At 41.9% G+C, this 24681-nt stretch overlaps 2 protein-coding genes across 2 annotated transcripts in view; both read left to right on the top strand.

The window, feature by feature from the left end:
* The first annotated feature begins 4317 nt into the window (after positions 1-4317).
* Positions 4318-21170, top strand: uprt (uracil phosphoribosyltransferase (FUR1) homolog (S. cerevisiae)). Its single transcript, XM_020518128.2, has 7 exons — positions 4318-4700; positions 9996-10038; positions 10341-10410; positions 14801-14863; positions 17146-17307; positions 18365-18463; positions 20707-21170. Exons 1-7 carry the CDS (start codon positions 4477-4479, stop codon positions 20811-20813), a joined length of 768 nt encoding a protein of 255 aa, XP_020373717.1. The 5' UTR covers positions 4318-4476; the 3' UTR covers positions 20814-21170.
* Positions 21171-24003: 2833 nt separating this feature from the next.
* The window catches only part of abcb7 (ATP-binding cassette, sub-family B (MDR/TAP), member 7), a 56375-nt gene continuing 55697 nt past the window's right edge, over positions 24004-24681 (top strand). Inside the window, exon 1 of the mRNA XM_048605282.1 lies at positions 24004-24024. Coding sequence (XP_048461239.1) covers positions 24004-24024 — 21 coding nt within the window. The remainder of the gene's footprint in view (positions 24025-24681) is intronic.

Genomic DNA, 24681 nt, shown 5'->3' with positions numbered 1-24681 from the left:
CATGAGGGTGAGTGGGGGTTTTTAGTGGGGGGGCTAAGTGGGGGGTTTAATTGGGGAGGTGGTCATGGTGGGGTGAGTGGGGGGGGGGTTTAACGGGGGTGAGTGGGGGTGGTCGTGGGGGAACAGTCATGAAGGTGGAATGGGGGCCGGGACCTGGAGGGGACTCTGTTGCTGATCGCCCGCTCCCTTCCACCTCACTCAATGACTGACCGTTCTTCACTCCCTTCCACTGCCCCACAAAGCTACTCACCTGCTGGTGCTTCTTGTCAAAGGAGCACCCGGAGCTCCTCAAGATATGGGCAGAGCAGACAGGCTGTAAGAGGAAAACGAAACGGCGCCTCTGCAGCTGAAACAGACATTTCCCAGAGAACCACAGTACCGCCATCTTCACCCCGCCCCGCGGCATTGTGGGAACATCAACCCCACGTGACCAGATCGCAGTGACATCAGCAGACACTGTCCCAGGACCGCAGCTGATGAAGGAACAATACGCGACAATACTCAAGAAGTATTCATGTCTGCAATAAAACTCACAGCATGATAACTATCATCACCATGGTTAGAATACCCAGTGAGTTACGCTGGGTAGCACTGCAACCAGTTATAATCATAAATAAAAATTATTATTGTTTTCAATAATACTTTGCATTATTACAGTCTCCAATTATACGCAAAGCATCATTCTGAAGGGTAACGGGACCAGAAATGTTGACTCTGCTTTCGCTCTAGTGAGGTCCTATGGAAATTTCTGTTTTTGTTCCAGATTTCCAGCATCCTCACTTCTTTGTTATTCTCAAAGCATCATTACTCCTCCTTCAATAACACTCAGCAGTATTACTGATTGAATTGATTTATTGTCACGTATAGTTACATATAGTGAAAAGCTTTGTTTGTGAGCAGTGCAGGCAGATCATGGTAAGCAAGGGCATACAGCTCATAGGGTGAAAAAACTTTCCAGCAACTTTGCTTTTGTTTCTGAAAAAACCTTGGACAGAGTAAGACATACAGGTTACAGCACACAGAATGTCAGCAAGGCAAGGTCAACATTAACAAGATCAAAAACAGAAGTTACTGGAAAAGCTCAGCAAGTCTGGCAGCATCTATGAAGAAAAATCGGAGTTCACGTTTCAGGTCCGGTGACCCTTTCCCAGTTGTGATTTACAGCATCCACATTTCTTTCGGTTTTTATTAACAAGATCAACATTATTTTAAGTTACAGAGTCCATTCATCAGTCTAATAACAGCAGAGAAGAAGCTGTTCTTGAACCTGCTGGTGCAACTGTTCAAGCTTCTGTATCTTTTGCCTGACAGAAGAGGTTGTAAGAGAGCGTTACCGGGTGGGATGGGTCTTTGATGATATTGCCAGCTATTCCACTGCAACAAGACGTGTAAATAGAGACGACGGATGCAAGGTTGGCTTCCGTGATGGTCTAGGCTACGCATACAACCTTCTGTAGTTTCTTATGGTCCTGGGCAGAGCAGTTGCCGTACCAGGCCATTATGCACCTGGACTTCCTATGGTGCATCTGTAAAAGTTGGTGAGGGTCCTTATGGACATGCCAAATTTCCTGAGATACCTGAGGAAGAAGAGGCATTGTTTTGCCTTCTTGACTGTTGCATCTATGTGGGAAGTCCAGGACAGATTGTCAATTATCGCCATTCCTAGGAACCTGATGCTCTCAACCTTCTCAACCTCCGCTCCATTGATGCAGATGGGGACGTGTTCTCCTCCTTTCTCTCTGAAGTCAATGATCAGTTCTTTAGTTCTGCTGACATTGAGAGAGAGGTTGTTATCATTGCACCATGTCACCAAACCCTCTAGCTCCTTTCTACGTTGTGACTCATCGTTGTTTGATATCTGTCCTACCAGTGGTGTTGTCAGCAAACTTGTAGGTGACATTCGTTTGGAATTTGGACACACAGAGAGTACAGTAGGGGACTAAGAATGCATCCTTGAGGGACTCCAGTGTTGAATGTTATTGTGGAGGAACTTATAATCTGAATTACACACAATATGACACAGATTTATTACTGCCTGCAATTCCTATACATTCATTACACTCTACAATGATACTCAGCATCATTACTGCCTGCAATAATATTGAGCATTATTGTTTTCTACAATAATTCTAGAAGTACCTTTTTTGCCTACAAAAACATTCAACATTATTACTGCCTACAATAATCAAAATATTTCCAATGAAATAATATGCAATATTATTATCACTACTTTCTGAAATAATTCTCAGAGCATTATCACTGCCTGGAATAAACGTAACACTACAATAAAATGCACTATTACTACCAGAAATACTAAGTGTAATATTGCCTCCTTAATATTTGCAATTATTTCAGACTGTAATAATATCCAGAGGATTTTTATCAAATGCGAGACAATTCAACATTATTGATGTCTGAAACAATATTCAATGTTACCACTGCATGCATTGATACTCAGCATTATAATTTCAATAATATTTTATATTATTACTGCAATATTCAGTATTATCACAGTATGCATTAATATTTTAAGCATAATTGCTGTCTGCAAATAATATTCAGCATTAATATGGTCTGCAGTAACACTCAGCATTATAATAGTTGCAAAAATACTCAGCATTATTACTGACTGAACAAATATTCAGAACATGACCACCTAAATAATATTCAGTAGTACTTCTGTGTGCAATAATATTCAGTGCATAACTATCAACAAAAATACTTGGAACATCTCCATTGCAATGTCTTGGTCAATCAGAATTAACTTGTTGATCAATCAGCACTTCTTTCTCCTGCAATATTGTTGGCCTCATTTGAAATTTGACATTCTTGGTTTTGTACTGATAAGTGCAAGACAAAAAGCTTCAGCAAAATATCTGTCCTATCAATAACATTATTACTATTTGCAATAATATTTAACATTATTACTACTTGTCATAATACACAAATCATTAGTATTATCTGCAATAAGATTCAGTGTTAGTAATGTTTGTAGTAAGGATCAGGGTATTGTTACCATTTATAATAATACTCAAAGTCTTCTTACTGCCTGGGCTAATACTTTGAATGTCATTAACATGTGTAGTATAACATAGAACAACTTACTGTTTGCAATAATACTTGGATTGTTTTTAATTTCTGTCTATAGTTAGCATCTTCAATAATTCTTAGCATTATGGCCATCTGCAATAGTAATCTAGTTTTACTCTCTCTATTAATACCTAGCAATATTACTGTCTGTAATAATGTTCAATGCATTATCATTGTCTGTAATAATATTCAGAGAATTATTACAGTCTGGAATAATATTCAGACTGCTGTTATTGCCTGGAATAATACCCCGAGTATTATTAACATCTGCAGTAGTACTTGGAGCAATATACCATCCACAATAATACTTAGAGCATGGTCTGCTGCCTCTGGTTCGTTTGCATCCCTTAAGGATTCTTTTGTGCCCTTGAACATCTTCTAGCTCTTGAAACCTCTGTCAAAGGGTACAGATTTTCTCTCTCTCTCTTTATTTGTTCTGACTAGACTCCTCATGATTTTGAACACGAAGTCTTACATTGTACATCTAAAAGTAAGCTTTGCTTTTATGGCCTCATCTGAAAGGCAGTTTCTCTAATACTGTTGCACTGAAGTCAGAAAATGAGGAGAAACTTCACATGCAACTGTCAGTAGAAGTGGCTTCGGTGATAGGCATGGGCTCCTGCTCACTAAAAATGCAATTTGAACAGTACCTTAATAGAAGAGTTTGGAAATAATGGTACATTTAATAATAAACTTTAGACACCAGAAAACTATAAAATCCATTCCGGGCAATGCACTTCGAGCTGGTAGCTCACCTTCTTATATAAGTTCTAGTTTGCAGTAAGCTTTCGTACATACAATCAATAACCCTATTTAGTCAGTCATATAGGTCTGCAGCACTGAAAAAGGCCTTTTGGCCCATCTAATTCGTGGTGGTCTTCACTAATATTGGGGCATTGATATGATAACGTGCTTTATTCGATCTACATAACATATCTCAAAACACAGAACAGTACATTTGTTGAAGATTTCAGAGAAATATTCAGGGCGACGAATATCAGAATCGGTCACAAATTTCTTCGATAAATTTTACATCGAGAGAAAAGAAAATCTCTATTTAAGGAGTTCCTGTCCCCTTACATTTTTAAACTGATAGCCTGTATTGAGAGAGATACAACATGAAGTATCGGGAACAATCAACACGTTGTTTGCACGATCGCATTTTACGAGGGAAGTCCAGATAAAAATAGGAAATGTACTTTAAAAGGGTGGAGCAACAGTCAATAAAGTGAAATGCAGTGGCTGAGAGGGGGTGACAGCCAGCAGGTGGAGACAGAAGGCATACGGCGAAGAAACGTGGATTAAGCTTCACAATCCCCCCTTTCGTCTGCCTGTCTCTGGTTTCATCTTGCGGAGTAGAGAGGGTGCTGGGCTGTGTGGTGGAGGATGAGAGGCGAGGGTCGGTGCCTGTCTATGGAAGCTGACTTTTCTGCAGCCAGCGTCATGCCGTGCCAGAACAGCCCACAGCAGCTCAGCTCCGAGCAGAGCCACTCGCTGCCCAAGAGAGTGAGGTTCGCAGCCAGCGCGGAGTCCGAGAACATCGGGCACCGACTCAAACTGCTGCCCATGAACGACCAGATCCGAGAGCTGCAGACTATCATCAGGGACAAGTAAGTGGCTGCGGCTGGGAGTCAGACTGCAGCAACCATGCTGGGGGAAGAGATTGGCCTTTCTCTCGGTACATGCGGTAGCCTGAAACTTCGGGCCTCCTCTTAATGAACAGGCTCGGGAGGGGGAGGAGAGTGACAGCAGGGAAATGGGTCACTTTGCTGCCGGTTCTCAGATATACTGCTAGAGGGGAAACCACGGCCAGCCTTTAGCATCCCCCCAACACACACACAGATACTCTCTTGTGAAACCCAGCAGCGTGTTACTGTAGCAGGAGACTGAAATAAAAACAGATGCAGAGACGTTAGAGAAACGGCACTCATCTTGGGTGTAGAGTCATCAAGTTGTACAGCACGGAAACACGCTTCGCTCCAACTCGTCCAGCTATTCTAAATTAATCTAGTCCCATTTGCCAGCATTTGGCCTATATCCCTCTAAACCCTTCCTATTCATATACCCATCCCAGATGCCTTTTAAATGTTGTAATTGTACCAGCCACCATCAATTCCTCTGGCATTTCATTCCATACATGCACCTCTAACCTTAAACCTATGCCCTCTAGTTTTGGACTCCCCTACCCTGGGGAAAAGACCTTGGCTACTCACCCTATCTATGCCTCTCATGATTTTATAGCCTTCTATAAGGTCACCCCTCATGCTCTGATGCTCCAGGGAATATAGCTCCAGCCTATTCAGCCTTTCCCTGTAGCTCAAATACAATTTTGCAGAGAGCTGGAAGTCTGACTGACAACCCCCCATAGACCCACTTGCTTCTTCAGTGCTACTTCTGTTCTTTTTATGGTATTACTTGTTTTTTTTTTTATTAATCACTTAACCAAACTGCCTGGACTTGCTAGCATGTCCAGGTCATTGTGTTTGCATTGCTTACCACTCTTAGATTGAATTCTGTGTATCATTGGTAGGCCATACATTTACCTGAGTAAAATTCTTCTCCAAACACATTGGAGACTAATTTGTTAAACATTGGTGTCAATCTCTGATTTTGGAACAAAATCTAAACCAAAGTTGCTGGGGGTTTAACAATGTTTGAAGTTCTAAGAAAAGTCATACCAGACTTGAACCATTAACTCTGTCTCTGTCTCCACAGATGCTGTCATACCTGCTGAATTTCTCCAGTGTTCTCTGTGTTTGGTTAATTAGGTGTCTTTTATTTTGGTTTGATTTATTATTGTCATATACTGAGATACTGTGAAAGTATTGTTTTATTTGCTAACCAGACAAATCGTATTTTACAAAAGTACATCAGGGTAATGCAGGTAGAATGCAAAATATAGTGTTACAGCTACAGAGAAGCTGCAGAGAAAGGTTACATCAAATATATGAGAGGTCTATTCATAAGTCTGATAACAGCAGGGAAAAAGCTGTTCTTGAATCTGTTGATATGTGTTTTCAAACTTTTGTATCTTGCGCCCAATGGAAGAGGGTGGAAGAGAGTATAACCAGGGTGGGAGGGGTCTTTGATTATGTTGGCTGTTTTTCTGAGGCAGCGGGAAGTGTAGACGAAGTCAATGGATGGAAGGCTAGTTTGCATGACGGACTGGGCCATATTCGTAACTCTCTGTAATTTCTTGCAGTCTTGAGCAGAGCAGTTGCCATATCAAGTTGTGATGCATCCAGATGGGATGCTTTCTATGGTGCATCTATAACAATCGGTAAGAGTCCTTGTGGACATTTCCTTAGCCTCCTGAGGAAGTAGAGGCTTTGGTGTACTTTCTTGACTGTGGCACTGTTATCTAAAACAAGAGTATACTTTGGTTTAAAAGTTAAATCCTGCCATCTGCCCAGTGTCTGAACTGAGTCAGCATTAATGCATTTAGTTGACAATGTCATTCTATTTGTGCCTCCCTTTTCATTGCCACTTTTCTACCTTCTGCTTATCCTCTGTTGAAGATGATTGTTTGGGCAGGGGGGTCCCTTCAACATCTCTCACAGATAAGCATTCTTCGTGAGAAAACCTAGACAGGGAGCCTTGGTAGATGATTGGGATGTGTGTGGGGAGGACAGTAATGCTGAGTCCCGTCCCAGTTCTCACTCCAGCTTCTCACAGATGCAGTTCCATTAGAAGTGATTGGATAGCAAACAAGAACACACACCATGCTGCTTTAGATGGTAAATTCCACCAGCTGCCGTGGTGGGCTTTGAACATGTTTCCCCAGATGCCCAACTGAGGTCTCTGGAGTATTAGTCTAGCATAATGTCACTATTCTCCACATTAAAGAAGCCATATAAATGAAAGTATAAAAGCATAATACTGCAGCTGTTAGAAATCTGAAACAAACACTGAGGAAACTGGCAGTATATTTGGAGAGAGAAAAACAGTTAACGTTTTAAGTCAGATAAACCTCTTTTTCAGAACTCAAGGTCAATCAGTCTTGAAGAAGAGACATACTGTTGAAATGTTAGTCTCTGTTTCTGTCTCCAGATACTGCCAGAACTGCTCCGTTTCTCCAGCAGATCTTCAGACTTCACTGAACCATAACCCTTAGCTTTCAAGTGAAACTCTAAAAATGACCAACCATGTCTTCTGCTTTTTAACCACAAAATACAAATTATAATTTAAACTTATGCATTGTTCTTAATGCTTTAATTTATTAATTACACTTCAAGGATGTTGCCAGGAATGGAGAGTTTGAGCTGTGAGAAAGAGGCTGAATAGGCTGGGGATATTTGCTTTGGAGCGTCAGAGACTGAGGGGCTGACCTTATAGAAGTTTATAAAATCATGAGGGGCATGGACAGGGTGAATAGTCAAGGTCTGTTCCCCAGGGTAGGTTTAAGGTGAGAGAGGAAAGATTTAAAAGTGACCTAAGAGGCAACTTTTTCATGCAGAGGGTGATGCATATATGGAATGAGCTGAATAGGAAGGTTTGGAGGGATATGGCCAAATGCTGACAAATGGGACTAGATTAAGTTATGATATCTAGTCGGCATGGACAAATTGGACCAAAGGGTCTGTTTCCGTTCTATACATCTCTATGACTGTAGGCGTACAGTCAAGCCAAGATGCCACTATTCCTCATGAAAAGACATGGAGAGAGGTTACTAAAGACTTAATAAAAGATAGGTTTAAGGAAGCAACTTAAAGGGGGATAGAGTGATAGAGGCAGAGAACTTGAGGGAGGGATTCCAGAGAAAATTTAGTAGCTCAAAGCTGGCAGTGCCCCAGCTTTCCAGTTAAGTGATAATGGTAGCTTAGTGCTGATAATCCAGTAGTCCAACCCAATATCATGGGGAAGGGGGTTCAGATCGCACCACGGCAGCTGGTGGAATTTACATCCCGATTTATGAAGTCTGAAATTGAAAGGTAGTCTCAGTAGTGGCAACAATGAAACTATTATTGATTGTCAGAAAATCTTGCTACACATACGTACAGTCAAACAAAGAAAATAACGTTGTTTTTATAGGTGGAGAGAAAAAAAAACTGGAAGACACATTTCAAAGCACCAGTTCAGTGTTCACTGAGATCATCCGTTTAGCTTGGTAGGGTTTCTGTTCTCTAGGATTCTTCATGTATTTGTATGAAGCACAGAGCCCTTGGTACACCATCTGCAAAGTCTCTTCGCTCCTGCCTAAAGACACACACACACACACACACACACACCCTCCCCTTCCAGAGATCCGAAGGCTTCTCTCTGTAGCCTTCATATCCACAAATTTGTTTAGTTACCCAGGAACCAATCAGAAAGCTGTCGTCAGGCTGATGATGTTTGGCATCCTTGACTGTTCATTATTGCACAAAGCAGTTAGCTACCTTTTGCTGATCAAATCTCTGCTTAATCTTTCCTGGTACCAGGCTGCCAAATAAACAGCTTCTCCCACTGCTGGAACAAAGCAACGGTGCAAATACCATAGACAAAATGCTTCAGTAGTTTTGTTTTTAAAAGTGCAGCAATTCCGTCCACAACCCTTGGTTTTAAAACATTTCAGTCCACAGTCAAAAATATAGAAAATAAAATCTTTACAAAATTCACTCTTACACATCCATTTGAAGTGTGAAAAGCGCAGTACAATAGGTTTTCCTCCCAAATTTGGTTGTATCTGAAATGGAAAGAGAACATTTGTTTTGTATAACACTGGAATTAGCATGCTGGTGGTTACAAGTCTGTCACCAGTGTTGGACATAGTGGAAGTAAAATGAATGATAAATTACACATTTTACACATGGGGCATATTGGCATAACTTTACAAGATGCAGAAGTAGGTTATTTTCCCCCACAACATATGTCGCAATTACATTAAATAAGCCTGGTAATTGTTGTATTGTGTTTTTTAAAAACCTTTTCACAAGTTTTAGCTAGTAATAATGGAAAAGTCTAACGGTAAATCAAACTATTAAATTAAGTAGTTAGGCCAGGTCCAAATATCTGAATATTAGTTTGGAATCAGGAAGGAATGTTCTTTAGAGCAAGGTGTACAAGGTATAAAGGTTTAATATTTTTCTGACAGTTTTGGCTTATTCTTTGATGGCATGTGGGCATCACTGGCGAGGCCCAGAATGGGTACAGATGGCAGATTTTGGTCAGCGTGTTTTTTAGTCAGCGCACACATTTCCAGTTTTGGCTACACCATCGAGTGAGGAATAAAAGCTGAGTGCTCCATACCAAGGTGCCAATCTTACATCAGTGATAACACCTTAACCTCTGAGTCAAAGGTCACTGGCTACAAGCTTTGAACTTCCAGTTCAGTTAAGTGTGTTTCCATTTCCCACAGCCGCTACACTATGGCTTTTGTGAAGTAAATAGATTCTAACTGATGGTAATACTGGACAAGTCAAGTAAAGCCTTCCAAGTCCCACTTTCAGAGACCTGAGCAGATAATCAAGACTGGTGCACTGCACTGTCAGAATTACTGTTTTTCAGATAAGATGTCAAATTATGGCCTTGCCTGTCACCTTGGATCCTGTAGCATTAGAAGAAGGGAGATTTTAAGGAACACATAAAAGGATGAGAAAAAGCTGAAAAGAGTTAGTTTGAGAATACCACAGTAGTGGAGCAGAATGGAAAGGGCTTTACTCTGCAGTTGACCATTGTGGACCGGGGATACTTGACTTTGACACAGGCTGTCAAAAATGAGATATTGTTCTTTAACCTTTTGGTGAGCTCAGTATTCATTGAACATGGTGCATTTGGCTTTGGATGAAGCATAAAATATCATCAGGCTGTGAGTTTGTTGCATATTTGTTACTGTTTGTGAAGAGACAATGATTGTACTCACATACCTGAAATTGTGAATATTTTTGTCCATAACTAAAATGCCTTCTGCTTTCTTTTATCCTCAGAACAACAAGCAGAGGAGACTTTGTATTTTGTGCTGATCGCTTGGTGAGTAGTAATATAAACTTGCCATTATCTCTCTGTTTTTATTTTGTTGAACTATTAAAGCTCCGCCATGGCCAGTGTTTGCTCAAAAATGTAAAGGTGAGGAGGGGCTAGAGTATAGTGGGATTTATGGGAATTATGCTTTCGTATTCAACCATATATCGCCATGTTTCTATTTTGACAAAGAAATGGATGTTGTTGTTTAATTTGTATTTATTGCCTAGTGAAATGATAATATTCTTTAAACTTGTGATACATATGTGCAAGACAAAGTCATTCCTTCACCTGGCAATATTATGTTACAGATCAGACTAGTGGTTGAAGAAGGACTGAACCAGCTGCCATACACTGAATGTACAGTCACAACTCCTACAGGTTAGATATAAGCAAAGTATACAGAACAGAGATAGTACAGTCATCAGCTGCTTCATTGCTGTACCTGTGATATTCAAAAAGTCCAAAGTTTTGTTATCTAGTTGTCATTTTGAAAGCTACATATGTATGGCAGTAATTTTTTTCTGCCTTCATTAATAATTTATTGTTCTAATTAAGATGGATGAGCAATGTCAGCAATTTGCCCAGCCTCTATTTGTAAATGAGGTTTGCCAGACACTTTAACGATTTGTAGCAAATAACAATCATTGCTGTCTTTGAATTTAAAAGCATAATTTTGACAGTGATAATGTCCAAAGGGCGATATTGAATCAGCTGCCTAGTATATGTCTCTCCCAATTTTTTTTCCAGATTCAGAGGCGTAAACAGACTTCTGATTTGATATTCAGAGATAGTAGGAACTGCAGATGCTGGAGTCCGAGATAACACAGTGTGGAGCTGGAGGAACACAGCAGGCCAGGCAGCATCAGAGGAACAGGAAAGTTGACGTTTCAAGTTGGGACCCTTCTTTAGAAATGGGGGAGGGAGGAGGAAGGGAGCTGAGAAGTAAATAGAGAGAGGAGGGGTGGGGCTGGGGTAGGTAGGTGGAATGGTGATAGGTTAGTGCAGGTAGGGATTGGTGGGGATGGGTCAGTGGGATGGGTGGGGTGGGGAGGTGGCAGGGAAGATGGACAGGTTGTGTCAGGTCAAGGAGGTGGGGATGAGATGGAGAGTTGGTCATGGGATGAGGCTGGGGTTGGGAAGATTTTGAAACTGGTAAAATCCATGTTTAGGCCACTGGGCTGTAGGCTCCTGAAGGTGCTGCTCCTCCAGTTTCCGGGTGGCGTCATTGTGACAGTGGAGGAGGCCCAGCATGGACGTGTTACCCAGGGAGTGGGAGGGGGGAGTTGAAATAGTTCGCGACCGGAAGGTGATGTCGTTTGTCACGTATAGAGCGCAGATGCTGTACGAAACGGTCTCCGAGCCGCTGCTTGGTCTCACTGATGTAGCGGAGGCCACGTCGGGAGCAACGGATGCAGTAGACCAAATTGACAGATGTGCAGGTGAACACCTGTCTGATATGAAAGGTTTGTTTTGGGCCTGGGAGGGAGGTGTAGGGGCAGGTATAGCCCTTCCTTTGGTTGCACGGAAAGGTGCTGGGTGTGCTGGGGTTAATGGGGAGTGTGGATGTAGACCACTCTCTCTGCGACTCCCTCATCTGCTCCACACTCCCCACTAACCCCACCACCCCGGCACCTTTCCCTGCAACAGCAGGAAGTGCTAAACCTGTTCCTACACCTCCCCCCTCCCCTCCATTCAAGGCCCAAAACAAACCTTTGATATCAGACAGGGATTCACCTTCACATCCATCAACTTGGTTTACTGCATCCGTTGCTCCCGATGTGGCTTCCTCTAAATCAGTGAGACCAAGAGGAGGCTCGGAGACTGTTTTGTAGAGCATCTGCATTCTGTACACAACAAACGACAACAACTTCCGGTCGCCAACCATTTTAACTCCCCCTCCCACTCCCCGGGTGACATGTCCATCCTGGGCCTCCTCCAGTATCACAACGACGCCACCGGGAAACTGAAGGAGCAGCACCTCATATTCCACCTTGGGAGCCTACAGCCCAATGGCCTAAACATGGATTTCACCAGTTTCAAAATCTCCCCAACCCCGGCCTCTTCCCATGACCAACCCTCCCTCTCATCCCTGCCTCTTTGACCTGACACAATTTGTCCATCTTCTCTCCCACCTATCTGGTCCTCCCACCTCACTGACTACCTGCACTCACCTATCATCATCCCACCTACCTTCCCCAGCCCCACCCCTCCTCTCTCTATTTATTTCCGAGTTCCCTTCCCCTTTGCCATTTCTGAAGAAGGGTCCCGAACCAAAACATCAGCTTTTCTGCTACTCTGACGCTGCCTGGCCTTCTGATTTGGTATTGCTGGTTTTACACTCATCACTCAAGAGCGGAGTTACATCGAAGTTATTAGGAAGAGTCACAGCAGGCAGACATGGGGCCTTAGTCTTAAGGCTAAGAAGTGGAAAAATGGCCTGCTTCCCACTATTGATCGTTTCCTAGGTTTTAAAAATGGAGATAACACACAGTAAATTTGCTGAATTCAAATTGGCAACAAGCTACTTGTGTCTTGTTAGCAAAGTACTATGCCCCCATCCCACTGTAGCACACTTGGAAATCTTGAATACATTGTTGGCCTTTTCTCCTTCCATCCCTTTTGGTTGGATTTTCAGGTTAGTCATTGTGGCAGCTGAGGTACCTTGCTGAGACATCGATTTGGACAATGTAAGATGTTCAGAATTTGAAGGGGGGATAGGAGATAACCACTTTGTCTTCTGTGAACATCTGTATCAGCTACTCAACAATGTTAGTGTCATGAACATTATCAGTTATGCTTGTATTGAGACTGTGAAAAAAATCTAAACATCTCTATTACACTTTAGTTGCATTTATCAGTACATTTCTGCTGATTGTTAAAATTTTTTTTAAACTTGGGACTAGAGGGTTTGAGTTATAGGGAGAGGCTGGATAGGGTAGGACTTTATTCACTAGAATGTAGGAGGTTGAAGTTTATAAAATATATATGTTTATAAAATCATGAGGGGCATAAATAAGGTGAAGAGCAGAGGTCTTTTCCCTCGGGTAGGCATGTTCAAAACTAGGGGGCATATTTTTAAGGTGAGAGGAGAAAGATTTAAAAAGGACCTGAGGGGCAACTTGTTCACAGAGTGTGGAATGAACTGCTAGAGGAAGTGATAGATGCAGGTACAGTTACAACATTTAAAAGACATTGAAGAGGAAAGGTTTTGAGGGATATGGGCCAAATGCAGGCAAAAGGGACTGGTTTAGTTTGGGCAACTTGTTTGGCGTAGATGAGTTGGACTGAAGGGTCTGTTTCTGTGCTGTATGACTTTATATCAGCTATCACAGAGGTTAAGGGAGTTAGTGCATCTGGTAGTGTAAATCAATGCCTTTATCCTGTGAGATGCCAAGACTCACAGGTCATGTTTAAATCCATTGTCTGTCCTGAGTTAACTGATGTCAGCTATGGCGGGAATGGACACCTTAGCCTTAATGCTTCTGGCATTTGCTTTGTAGCGACACCTTCTGGAAGCTTACGGAGTGTGGATAATGTTGGATGAGGACAGGATTGGGCAGAGCTCTGAGGCCCTCAGATCAATTGAAGCAGCTTCTTTACATGAAAACGTTCTTTAGAAATACCCCGGAGAGAGGAGGAAGTTTGTGAACGAAAGACAAGGCAGCAACTGGGGACATCTATTGTATTAAGGAAAAAGTGTGAATTATTTGCCATCCATCCTGCAGGCAGTAACAGAATTAGTTGAAGTGGTCCTCAAAATGCCTGCCAACGTTCACTATTTGGATTTGAATCATATCATAGAATGGTTGTTGTATAGGACTAACAACTTTGACAGTGCACAGGAGGGGTAAAGGCATTACCATGAGCTCTTACAACCAAAGAGGTGCAGAGATATTAGGAGGAAAACAGAGAACTGACAACACTCCTCAACAAAACAATGAATCATTGCTCCATTTGTGTCCTTTCTTAAGGTGGTTAGATGGTTGATTTTACTGACTCACTTGTATTTTTAAGTGTGACTCAACCGTTTAATCAAGAGAAAGTGTAAGCCAATCACTGACTCAGCAGGGTTTAGCACTGGTGGCCATCGTGGACATGTATGAAGGTTGATCTGGTTCTATTCAAGACCAGATCATTGAGGCTGCTGTGTTAGCAAAACAGCCCCTGCCACGCATTTTTGTTCTTTTGTTTGGCATTGCAGCTTGGGAAGGGAAAGATGATTGGCTGCACAAAATAAACACTGTACGTTTAAGGCTGAGTTTCACATTGTTGTGCAAGGGACTGAACAAATGCTGATTTAATGAATGACTTTTTTTTTATTATAGTGAAAAGAGCTGGTATCTCGAAGGGACAACAGTCAAAATGTTTGTTTCCTACAGACCCAGAATTTGCACATTCTCCTTTCATCCGTTAGGATTGAGAGACATTTGACTAAATTAATGAGTTAGAGATGGTTTCACAAAGATGATTCTTGCATTGGTGTCCCCGTGTTCCCAATGCAGGGAATGGGTAAATGACTTGTAGGCAGACAGGTAACATTTCTCCTCAACCCTAGGAGAATGCCACTAACTCTTTAAAGTTTGAGATTGAGAACGAAGAGCTTCAACAACTGTTTGGCACAACTTGATCCCTGTGTCATGCTGAAACTAAGTAGAGTTTGTGTTCTGAGAATGATGCTTGACAGTTGGAGTGGGGTGTTGGAGGGAAGTGAAGGTAATTTAGAGCACTAGTACTGCAATAACTACAATTAAAATTTAATTTTCTACAGGCCATAAGTACGATGGAGTGAAGTTTGAGAAGGGAAACTGTGGTGTTAGTATTATGAGAAGTGGTAAGTCATCATTGTTGAGTTTGCCATCCGTGACATAATTTTACTTGCATTCAGCAGAAACCCTGATTGAATATTGAACACTGAGTACTTTAGGATCCGATCCCAGAAATGTAGGGAAGATGGCAGCCTGATCAAGAGTCTAAAATTGAACACCATCTTTTTCGACCTGCTCCTTTCCACTGTGATGCCTTAAAATATACACAAAGACTCAGTCATGTCTGTTCTTCTGGCCACTGCATACAAAGTTAGATTCTCATCCCATGTCATCTACCAGTGCATTCACCTACATTCTAATTTCCTGTGAGGTAGTCCGGAGGAAGAAGGCTTGTAGATAGTTCTGTCAGAATGTCCAACAAAGAATTTTGGAGTAGTAATGTAGTTGGAGCAAAAACCAGGACATACAACAAACACATTCACACCATCCAGGAGGGTTCCATAAACCACTTCATGATTTAGACCATAATATATAGGAGCAGAATTAGGCCATTCGGCCCATCATGTCTACTCTGCCGTTCAATCATGGCTGATTATGTTTCCCAACCCATTCCCCTGCCTTCGCCCTGTAACCCTTGATCCCCTTACTAATCAAGAACCTATCTATTGCTGTCTTAAGTACACTCAATGACTTGGCCTTCACAGCCTTCTGTGGAAATTAATTCCACAAATTAACCACCCGCTGGCTGTAGAAATCCCTCCTCATCACATTTCTAAAGGGTTGTCCCTTCACTCTGAGGTGGTGCCCTCGGGTCCTAGTCTGTCCGACTAGTGGAAACATCTCCACATTCACCCTATCCAGGCCTGTAGTATTCTCTGCATCTCAATCAGATAACCCCCTTATCCTCCTAAACTCCATCAAATACAGACCCAGAGTTCTCAAAAGCTCCTCATGTGACAAGCCTTTGATCCCTGGGATCATTCTTGTGAACCTCCTCTGGACTCCTTGTAAGGCCAGCACATCCTTCCTTAGATTTGGGGCCCAAAACTGCTCACAATATTCCAAATGTACAACTTGAACTTACGCAACCAAATATCTACTGTTAGGAGTGTTGGTCATCTATATTGGTTTGAAATTGGGTCATATTATTTGTATTCTAATTGTAAGTAAACTCCAAAAGAAATTAATTTTGAACTTCTCTTCGGAGTATTAGCAGATACATGGGAACACTGCCACCTTCAAGTTGATCTTCATGTCATGCACCACCCTGATTTGGATCTGTATCTCCATTCCTTTGTTGTCACTGGATCAGAATCCTGGAACCCCTTTCAAAGAGCACTGTGGCTATTCCTACACCCCAAAAAACTGCAGCAGTTCAAGAAGGCAGTACACCACCACCTTCTCCAGAGCAATTTTAAGGATGGACAATAAGTACTGGTCTAGCTAGCTACAACCACACCCACTGAACAAATAAAAACAGAACTGCCCTTGAGATTTTTCTTTTAAAAAGACAAAAACAAAATCTGAATGGTATATAAGTTATAAGGTTGGATCAGTTTATGCAAATTGTTGAGGTCCACAAATAGTTAATCTTTAGTTTGCGAGATACTTATTGATAAAATGGTATTAACATCTGCGACTCACTGTAGCTGGCTATTGTATAATTGCCCTTCAAAATTAAAAGTTCCACTTTGCTTCAAGGGAAGGAAGGATAGAGTCAATACAGACATATAGCACAAAAAAGGCCCTTCAGCCCATCAAGTCTGCATCAGTTAAAAACAAGCACTGAAGTCTTCCAAAAAATCATTTTCTAGGACTTGGCCACTATCCTTGTATGCCTGGGCATTGCAAGTGTACATCTAAATACTAGTTAAATGTTATGAGTGTTTCTGCCTGTTCCAGGTGGCAAGTTCCAGATTACCACCAGCCTCTGGATGAAAAACAAATTTCCATGCATCCCCACTAAACATCCTGATCCTTATTTTTAAATCTAAGCTCTGGTCATTGATCCTCTATCAAGGGGAAAAGTTCCTTCCTGTCTCCCCTATCTATGCCCCCTCCTAATTTTATACATCTCAATCATGTCCCTCTCCAGTCTCCTCTGGTCTAATGAAAACAACCCCAGTCTATCCGATCTTTCTTAATAACTAAAACTGTTCAGCCAAGGCAACATTGTGGTAAATCTCCTGTACGCCTTTTCCTGTGCAATAACATCCCTCCTATAATGCGGATTCTTGAACTGCCCACAATGCTGTCGCTGTGCACTAATCAACATTTTATACAGTTCCAGCCTAACCTCCCTGCTGTTAACCCTTAAAATTGTTGACACACATTTCATCTCTTACAGGTGAAGCAATGGAGCAAGGTTTGCGAGATTGTTGTCGATCAATACGCATCGGAAAAATCCTAATACAAAGTGATGAAGACACCCAAAAGGCTAAGGTGTACTATGCTAAGTTCCCACCTGACATCTACCGCAGAAAAGTGCTTCTCATGTACCCGATATTGAGTAAGTACTACATTGATCTCTTTGTACCATTCAATGGAATTCTGGGAATGGAAATATCTAAGCATTTTCCATATTGAAAGTATAGAACTCCATTCTGATTTAGAATGTTATTATCATATTGGCATAAGGTTAGACATAGAGTTATAGAGATCTACAGCATTGAAAAAGGCTCTTTGGCCCATCGCATCTGTGTTAGTCAGAAACAACCAACTAACTATTGTAATTTTACTTACAAATCATTCACGCAAGTCGACTCCCTCAGCAAAACTGCACTCAAGTTCTGTTTTGGCGTCAGTGATTGGTCATCTAGAGTCATGCCTGAACACAAAGAATCTTCTGAGCTTTGAAAGTGCTACCACTGAGCCAAGGTTGATACTTGTAGCTCCTGCCAAAGATGAGGGAGAAGAAAAAGCAGTTTTGAAAACAAACAATTATTTCAATCAGAAACCATGAATCCCAAAATTGCCAAATTAGATCTAATCTTTCACTCAAAATTTCCCTGTTATTTAGTAAATTAATTTGATTATTTTTGTTTGAATAGCTGCTAGTGCCAAGGGTGTAATATTGAACTACACTCTTGGGTGGCATATGCAAAGGTTGTTTACGGTTTCTCTGCCAGGAGGATGGGTAAGAGTGGAACCTCCAGAAGAGGCCTCCATCAGCTGCTAGAGTGGGCATGACTTACTCTACAAAGCCACGTCTCATGTCAAACCAACAGGAGTGGTATCTTTTGCATTTGAGGATACAGTGATCACTCTTCTGGTTTGCAATAGGACAGCCTGGTTTTGAGGCAAGCTTCCTGGTAATTTTAAAATTTGGGTGAGATAATGTAGTAGTTAATTTACTGCATTAATAATGTGGAGAATATGATATTACATCTCATCCTGGCAGTGAATTTGTGTTCAATTTATAGTGATAAAAAAATTTCTAATTAAAAGGTTGGTAGCAGTAAAATTTGACAATGAAGCTGTCAGGTTGTTGTAATTCACCAGCTGATTCTCAAATTGTCTTTTCCACACTACTCCGGATAACTGCGGGTCATCTGTCTATTCTGCAGGTACAGGCAACACAGTTATTGAAGCTGTGAAGGTTCTGATTGAGCATGGAGTGCAGCCAAACCATATAATCTTACTCAGTCTTTTCTCAACTCCACATGGTAAGTGAGATGTGTGAATGCTTATTATAATGTGATAGATTTTAAAGCTGAGATGCACACCGGAGAATTATTTTAAATTGAGAACACTTTTTTTTTCTTGCAAAAACTGAAAGTGTGTGTTAATTTCTTTAAGAGTCATTCGGTAAATTGTAGGCAATGCCAATTGCAACTCTAGGCAGTCAGTCACCAGTCTTTAAATGTTAACAGAGACAGTAGCCTCAGATTATCCTTAGTTTTTCTTAGACTGAATGGGGATTACAAATCAGCAATCGCTTTGATATCTGTCTTTTCTGGTACTAGACAGTAGGTGCAAATGTGTTCCAAGGTGACAATTCAATTTCATGATGTGAGTTACAAAACGTAACCACTCATTTTTCTGGAGTAAAGTACAAGCAGGGGCTTGAGTGAAGCAACACTATGCAATATCGAGTCTCCACTCTTGAGCTATTATGTGGGAGTTCCTAATTTAAGGCCGTGGAATTCCAAAAAATCTTAAATGAGTTGTCATTTAAAAGAAGGCAGCAATGGTATCAGATTATTCACAACTCAGCCAATTCTGATGTCAGAAAAATAGTGACATCCATGTCCACAGATTAGCAGATGTGGAGTTGTGAGGGGCTGGAAGATTTCAGAATTGTTCTAGCTAAGTTTTTAAATTCTTATAAAATAGACCCATATACTATTTAACCCAGTCATACTGTGCTTTTTGGCTCAGTGGCTGTCTGCAGTTTTAAACATGCTCAACAATACCACCCTTCTCAAAATTGCCCTTGTGTCTAGTCTTGCCTATCCACTTGTTGCCACAGCATCTCAGTGGTAGCTAATTTTTCGCTGTCAGTTCAGCAATTCCCTAAGGGTTCCCTTCCTCATTCACGTGATACTGTTTGGTTACATGGGGGAGGCAATGGCCGAGTGGTATTATCGCTGGACTGTTAATCCAGAGACCCTGGATAACATTCCGGGGACCCAGGTTCAAAGCCCGCCACGGCAGATAGTGGAATTTGAATTCAATTAAAAATATCTGGAAGTAAGAATCTAATGATGACCATGAATCCGTTGCCGATTGTCGGAAAAACCCATCTGGCTCACTAATGACCTTTAAGGAAGGAAACTGCCATCCTTACCTGGTCTGGCCTACGTGTGACTCCAGACCCACAACAATGTAGTTGACTCTTAACTGCCCTCTGGGCAATTAGGGATGGGCAATAAATACTGCCTGATCAGCGACACCCTCATCCCATTAACTAATAATAAAAAAAAATCTGATGATGTGGGATCAGTGTCTGTATCTTTTCTCCATTCCTTCTGTACGACAAGATTACATGTCCAGCATCCAGATCTAGATGAATTGTAACTTCCTCAAGCTAAATACTTCAAAGGTAAAGATATCATATTCTGTCCCTCTCACGGAACTGCATTTTCTTCCAGTCCATCCCCTGTCACCTTTATCAGAAGGCCCATCCAGAACATTTGCAATCTCACCATCCTAATTTAACCTGCAGTTTGATTTTTGATCTCTCCCTCTTTAAAGACTACCCACTTTCAATATTACAGGATTGCAAGCCATCACCTTGCCTCAGTCTATTTGCTGCTATAATGATGACATTTGCAGCTTTCCTACCTTTTCGACTTAATGGCCTTTTCTGGTTGGTGTCACTGTCTTTCTCACACACACTCTCTCTCTCACTTCAGCTCTGTATATCATCATTCACTCGGACTCCCAGTGCTTTAATCTTCTTTATTTTGCTCCTTGTATTTAAAGCGCTCCTTTGTCCTGACAGTCCTGCCTCTTAGCAAACTGTTCCAAGAGTTCTGTACTTTTATTGATGTAAACCCTTGTGTTTCCCCTTCTCCCTTACCCCAGCACTAGCAGCTGTTGTTTAAGTTCCCTCACTTCACACTCTGAACTTAGAGCAAGTTTTGGAACACAAGTTGGGTATTTACCAGGGCAGTAGGCACATCACTTACCAGCAATTGAAGGTACATATTATATATATTGCTGGGGAAGTGAAGACTTTATTATTGAGATGTTGTGACAATCATCCAGCCAGCATGGTGATACTGCTGTAGTTCTGCAGTGTGAACCACTTCAGGCATTACGATTCAGGCACGGTGCTGATATATTTGTGCAGCTAACCGCTGTATATTTAGTGCTGTTTTATAACAAATAGGACAGAGGATGTCTCTGTCCCACTTTCAAGAAAGTCAATAAATCATCAGCATTTTTTTCCTTCCTTTGCAAGGTGCAAAGTCTATTATAGAAGAATTCCCTGAAATCACAATTTTAGCAACAGAGGTCCATCCAATCGCACCCACCCATTTTGGACAGAAATATTTTGGCACGGACTGAAGTCAAGATCAAATCCTTATGAAACGTTTGAATGTGTTGCTGCTTCAATAACAAAGACTTAGTTTTATTCAGTAGGTGTGTTTCTCCTCTCTCAAACCTTTCCAGGATGAGACAAAATGTTAACCAGCTTAATGTTGACAGCTAAAAGAATGATCTATACTATTTGCATTAACTTCTTTTCTTCAGTCATTTGTATAAAAATAAGTCAGTTCTAAAAAGTACATTCCAATTCCATCACAAGTGTTTGCATTGTGCTTGCATGCATCATTGTCACTTAGCCATTTTAGCCCATTTATTGTTTGTAATTAGAGGCAGTGCCTAATTGTAACTTAAAATTGCATTAAATTTCCTTTTAAAAAACACTTGCAATTAATGTCTATTTATTTAAAAAATCCATTTTTACAGAAATCCTGTATACAGGCAGCAGTTAGCTACAGTTCCACAATCATGACAACTTTCAGAAATGTCATTAAAGTGGTCTTTTTTTATGCAGGTGTCACATAGTTGTTGGACCTTTTCATTGTGATGATCACAGTTGAGCCTTTTCTTGTCCTAACCTGATGTCCACATGTAACCAAGAGTGATAGAGATGGGAGCTGGAACCAGCAACAGTGGCTGATGTTTCACCTCCCTATATCTGATATATGAAGACCAGAGATTGAACCTAGGAACCTTCCCATATGTATGCTCTTGTTTTATACCAGATGTATCCCCCAACATCTTAAATTTATTAAAATTAATCAGCATTTTTACTGTTGCATCTCACCCAGGGTTTCCTGCAGTTACTAACCACTTATTTCAACACTACTGGTTATCAATTGGAAATTGATTCAGTTTTCCTTAAATGAGAAAGTACACACAGAAGCTGTCTCTGTGACTGATGCTTCTTGAGTTTCTCCCTACTCAGCAAGCCTTTGGTATTGTTGGCCCAACTCCCCTCCCCCTCCGAGTCCTCAGTGGTCTCATTTGAAAGTCGGAGAGTCAGTGTGTGCTAACACAGTCTCCTGGGCTTGCACTGCAGGGGCACTGTGGCTAACAAAACTAAAGGAGGTGCAGCAGCTGTCAGGGTCAGCTGCTCAAGCTGCAAATGAAGCGACAGCTTGATTATGGAGGCTGGAAACTTTAACACCGAATGTTCTCTGTGACTTGGTACTGTTTTTTGACATGTCTCTTGGGTTGAAGTTTCCCATTTTCAGTTCATGTTTTGTGGACTGAGATTCATTGGCATCCTAGTTGGTAATGTCAGCAACTAGGGGTCACAATTTCAAGATTGTCAGCAAGAGAGCTAGGAGTGTAATGAGGAGAAACTCAGGAGTTGTTAGGATTTGGAATGTACTGCCTGGGCGGTGGATTCCATAGGAGGTTTCTAAACAGAAATGGATATGTATTTAAAAGGAATGAAGTAGGAAGGCTACAGAGATAGGACTGGAGCTTGTGTCTAGCTGGGTAGCTCTTTTGGGAGCTGGTACAGACACGATGGGTCGGATGGTCACCTTCTGTGCTATAATATTTTACAATTTGCCACAGCTCGCAGCAATTTTTCCCATGCAAACTTCAGCTCTTCACCACATTAACTGTGCAAAACAGTGCTGTATGGTGCCCTTGTGGAATTGTGCAGTAGCGGGTGTTCACCTCAACCGGCACCATGTTTAAAGCCCAGTTCTACAACACTTCAGACACTACAAGTGAGGAACGGCTGTCAGGCTGTCGTGTTCACCATTTAAAATGAAATTCTTTCATGGGATGTGGGTAGAGTTGCGTGGCAGTGCTCTCTCTAGTTTTCTTACCTGCAGTGATCTCCAGAACTATAAGCCAGTGCCAAGATCAGAGAGTGAATCGCTAGGTGCAGAACCTGAGCGGCACACGTGTGCAGCTGCACAACTTCAAGGGAACCTTGTTGAGAGCCCAACATTTGTTGCCTGTGCCCCTAATTGCCCTTGAACTGAGTGGTTTGCTTGGCCATGTCAGAGGGCAGTTAAGAGTCAGCCATATTGCTACGAGTCTGGAATGACCAGACCAGGTAAGGATGGCATTTTCCCTAAAGGACATTAATGAACCTGATGGGTTTTTACAACAATCGTGGTGACTCTCGCGATGACTAGCTCTCAAAGTTTTATCATCTGCAGGAATGGGATTTGAACCCATGCTTCCATAGTATTAACCTAAACCCCTGGATTAGTCTAGTGATGTTACCACTATACCACCATCTCCCTGAATATCAGTGAGGATGCGATCCAGAAAGCAATGCCTCCTCTCCAGCTGGCAGACAGGGACTTGAAGGTATTGGTGAACCAGATGGTGGAGAAGAGGGCAGCTCTTCCTGCTGGCTGCCAGGGTAGGCCATGGCACTAGACCCAGCTAGCCCGCACCCAGTTAGCGCCCTGGATCAGTGCTGTATCCCACATTCAAAGGAACACCTAGCGATGCAGGGAGAACGGTAATGATCTGAGGTCTGCAGGGAAGTGCCACCACCCTCTCTCTGCTACTTTGTCCTCATTGAGCTGCCACTCACTCTAACTCTGCCCCTACACCTGCCTCTCATCAAGATTCATGGACTACAACTCACCTTTGCATTTATCATGTCCACTAAGTATCTCTCGTCCTTTCTTCCTCCCAATATACTTCCAACTCACTCACCTCCACTCCTGCTCATGCATGACCACTAACTGTTCCTCCATCGTATACAATCTCTCCCTTATGCCTCATTGTAGCAAAAGTAGTCTTCCTCCCTCCTTCCCTCTCTCCGTATAGACATACAGTCCCTCAGACTGATGTCTTCACAGTCTCCTGACTGACCTACCTGTAATCCCTGGATTGGTTTCATTTGACCTCCTGGACTGAGCATGCTGTAATCCCCATGATAGAGGTGGTTACAATTACAACATTTAAAAGACATTTGCACAGGTTCATAAATAGGAAAGGTTTACTGTGATATGGGCCAAATGCAGGCAAATGGGACCAGTTCAGTTTAGGGAAGATGGCATTTCCCTAGATTCTGGTAGAACCAAGTGCCTGACTGACAGTCACCAATCCCTTATTCAGATGTGCCCTTTGACCGACTGAGGGCAATCTGTTGCTTGGAGCGTATGCTGTGTCTTTGCTGCACGAGCTACTGGCACTCACTACAGGTTAAACAGTGACATAGCCCAGTGACACCTCCATCTCCTTATCCCTGTGCACTAAAATAGCAATGCAAACCGTGAGGCTCCAAGTAAGTGCAAAGTGAATGTGTGCTAAGAAGGCAAGCTAAGAACTTGAGTAGGTGTTCTTGACCTCCAAAGTAAAGTGTTGAAGGGCTGAAATGGTGTACGAATTGGTCTGAGAGCAGGCCTGATGATATAGTGAGGATAATGGTCTGCTGTGGTGGTTAGAGGGTCGTTGTTCAGACCGGAGGCCTGTGACGTGCGGTGTTCTAAAAGGATCGGTGCTGGGTCCAGTCGTTTATCATTTACATAAACAATTTGGATGAGAATATAGGAGGAATTGTTAGTAACTTCGTGAATGACACCAAAATTGGTAGTATAGTAGACAGTGAAGAAGATTATCTAAGAGTACGACAGGATCTTGATCAACTGCGCCTGTGGGCCAAGGAACGGCAGATGGAGTTTAATGGAGATAAATGCGAGATGTTACATTTTGGTAAGACAAACCAGGGCAGGACTTATGCAGTTAATGATAGGACCCTGGTGAGTGTTGTTAAATAGAGACACCTAGGGGTGCAAGTACATAGTTCCTTGAAAGTGGCATAACAGGTAGACAGGGTGGTGAAGAAGGCATTTGGCATACTTACCTTCATTAGTCAAAGCATTGAGTACAGGAGTTGGGATGTCAATGTTACAGCTGTACAAGACATTTATAAGGCCACATT

The sequence above is a fragment of the Rhincodon typus genome, chromosome 14 (assembly GCF_021869965.1).
Source record: "Rhincodon typus isolate 14 chromosome 14, sRhiTyp1.1, whole genome shotgun sequence".
Classification (NCBI taxonomy): domain Eukaryota; kingdom Metazoa; phylum Chordata; class Chondrichthyes; order Orectolobiformes; family Rhincodontidae; genus Rhincodon; species Rhincodon typus.
The sequence above is the reverse complement of the archived record's forward strand: the minus strand, read 5'-3'. Positions and strand labels throughout refer to the sequence as shown.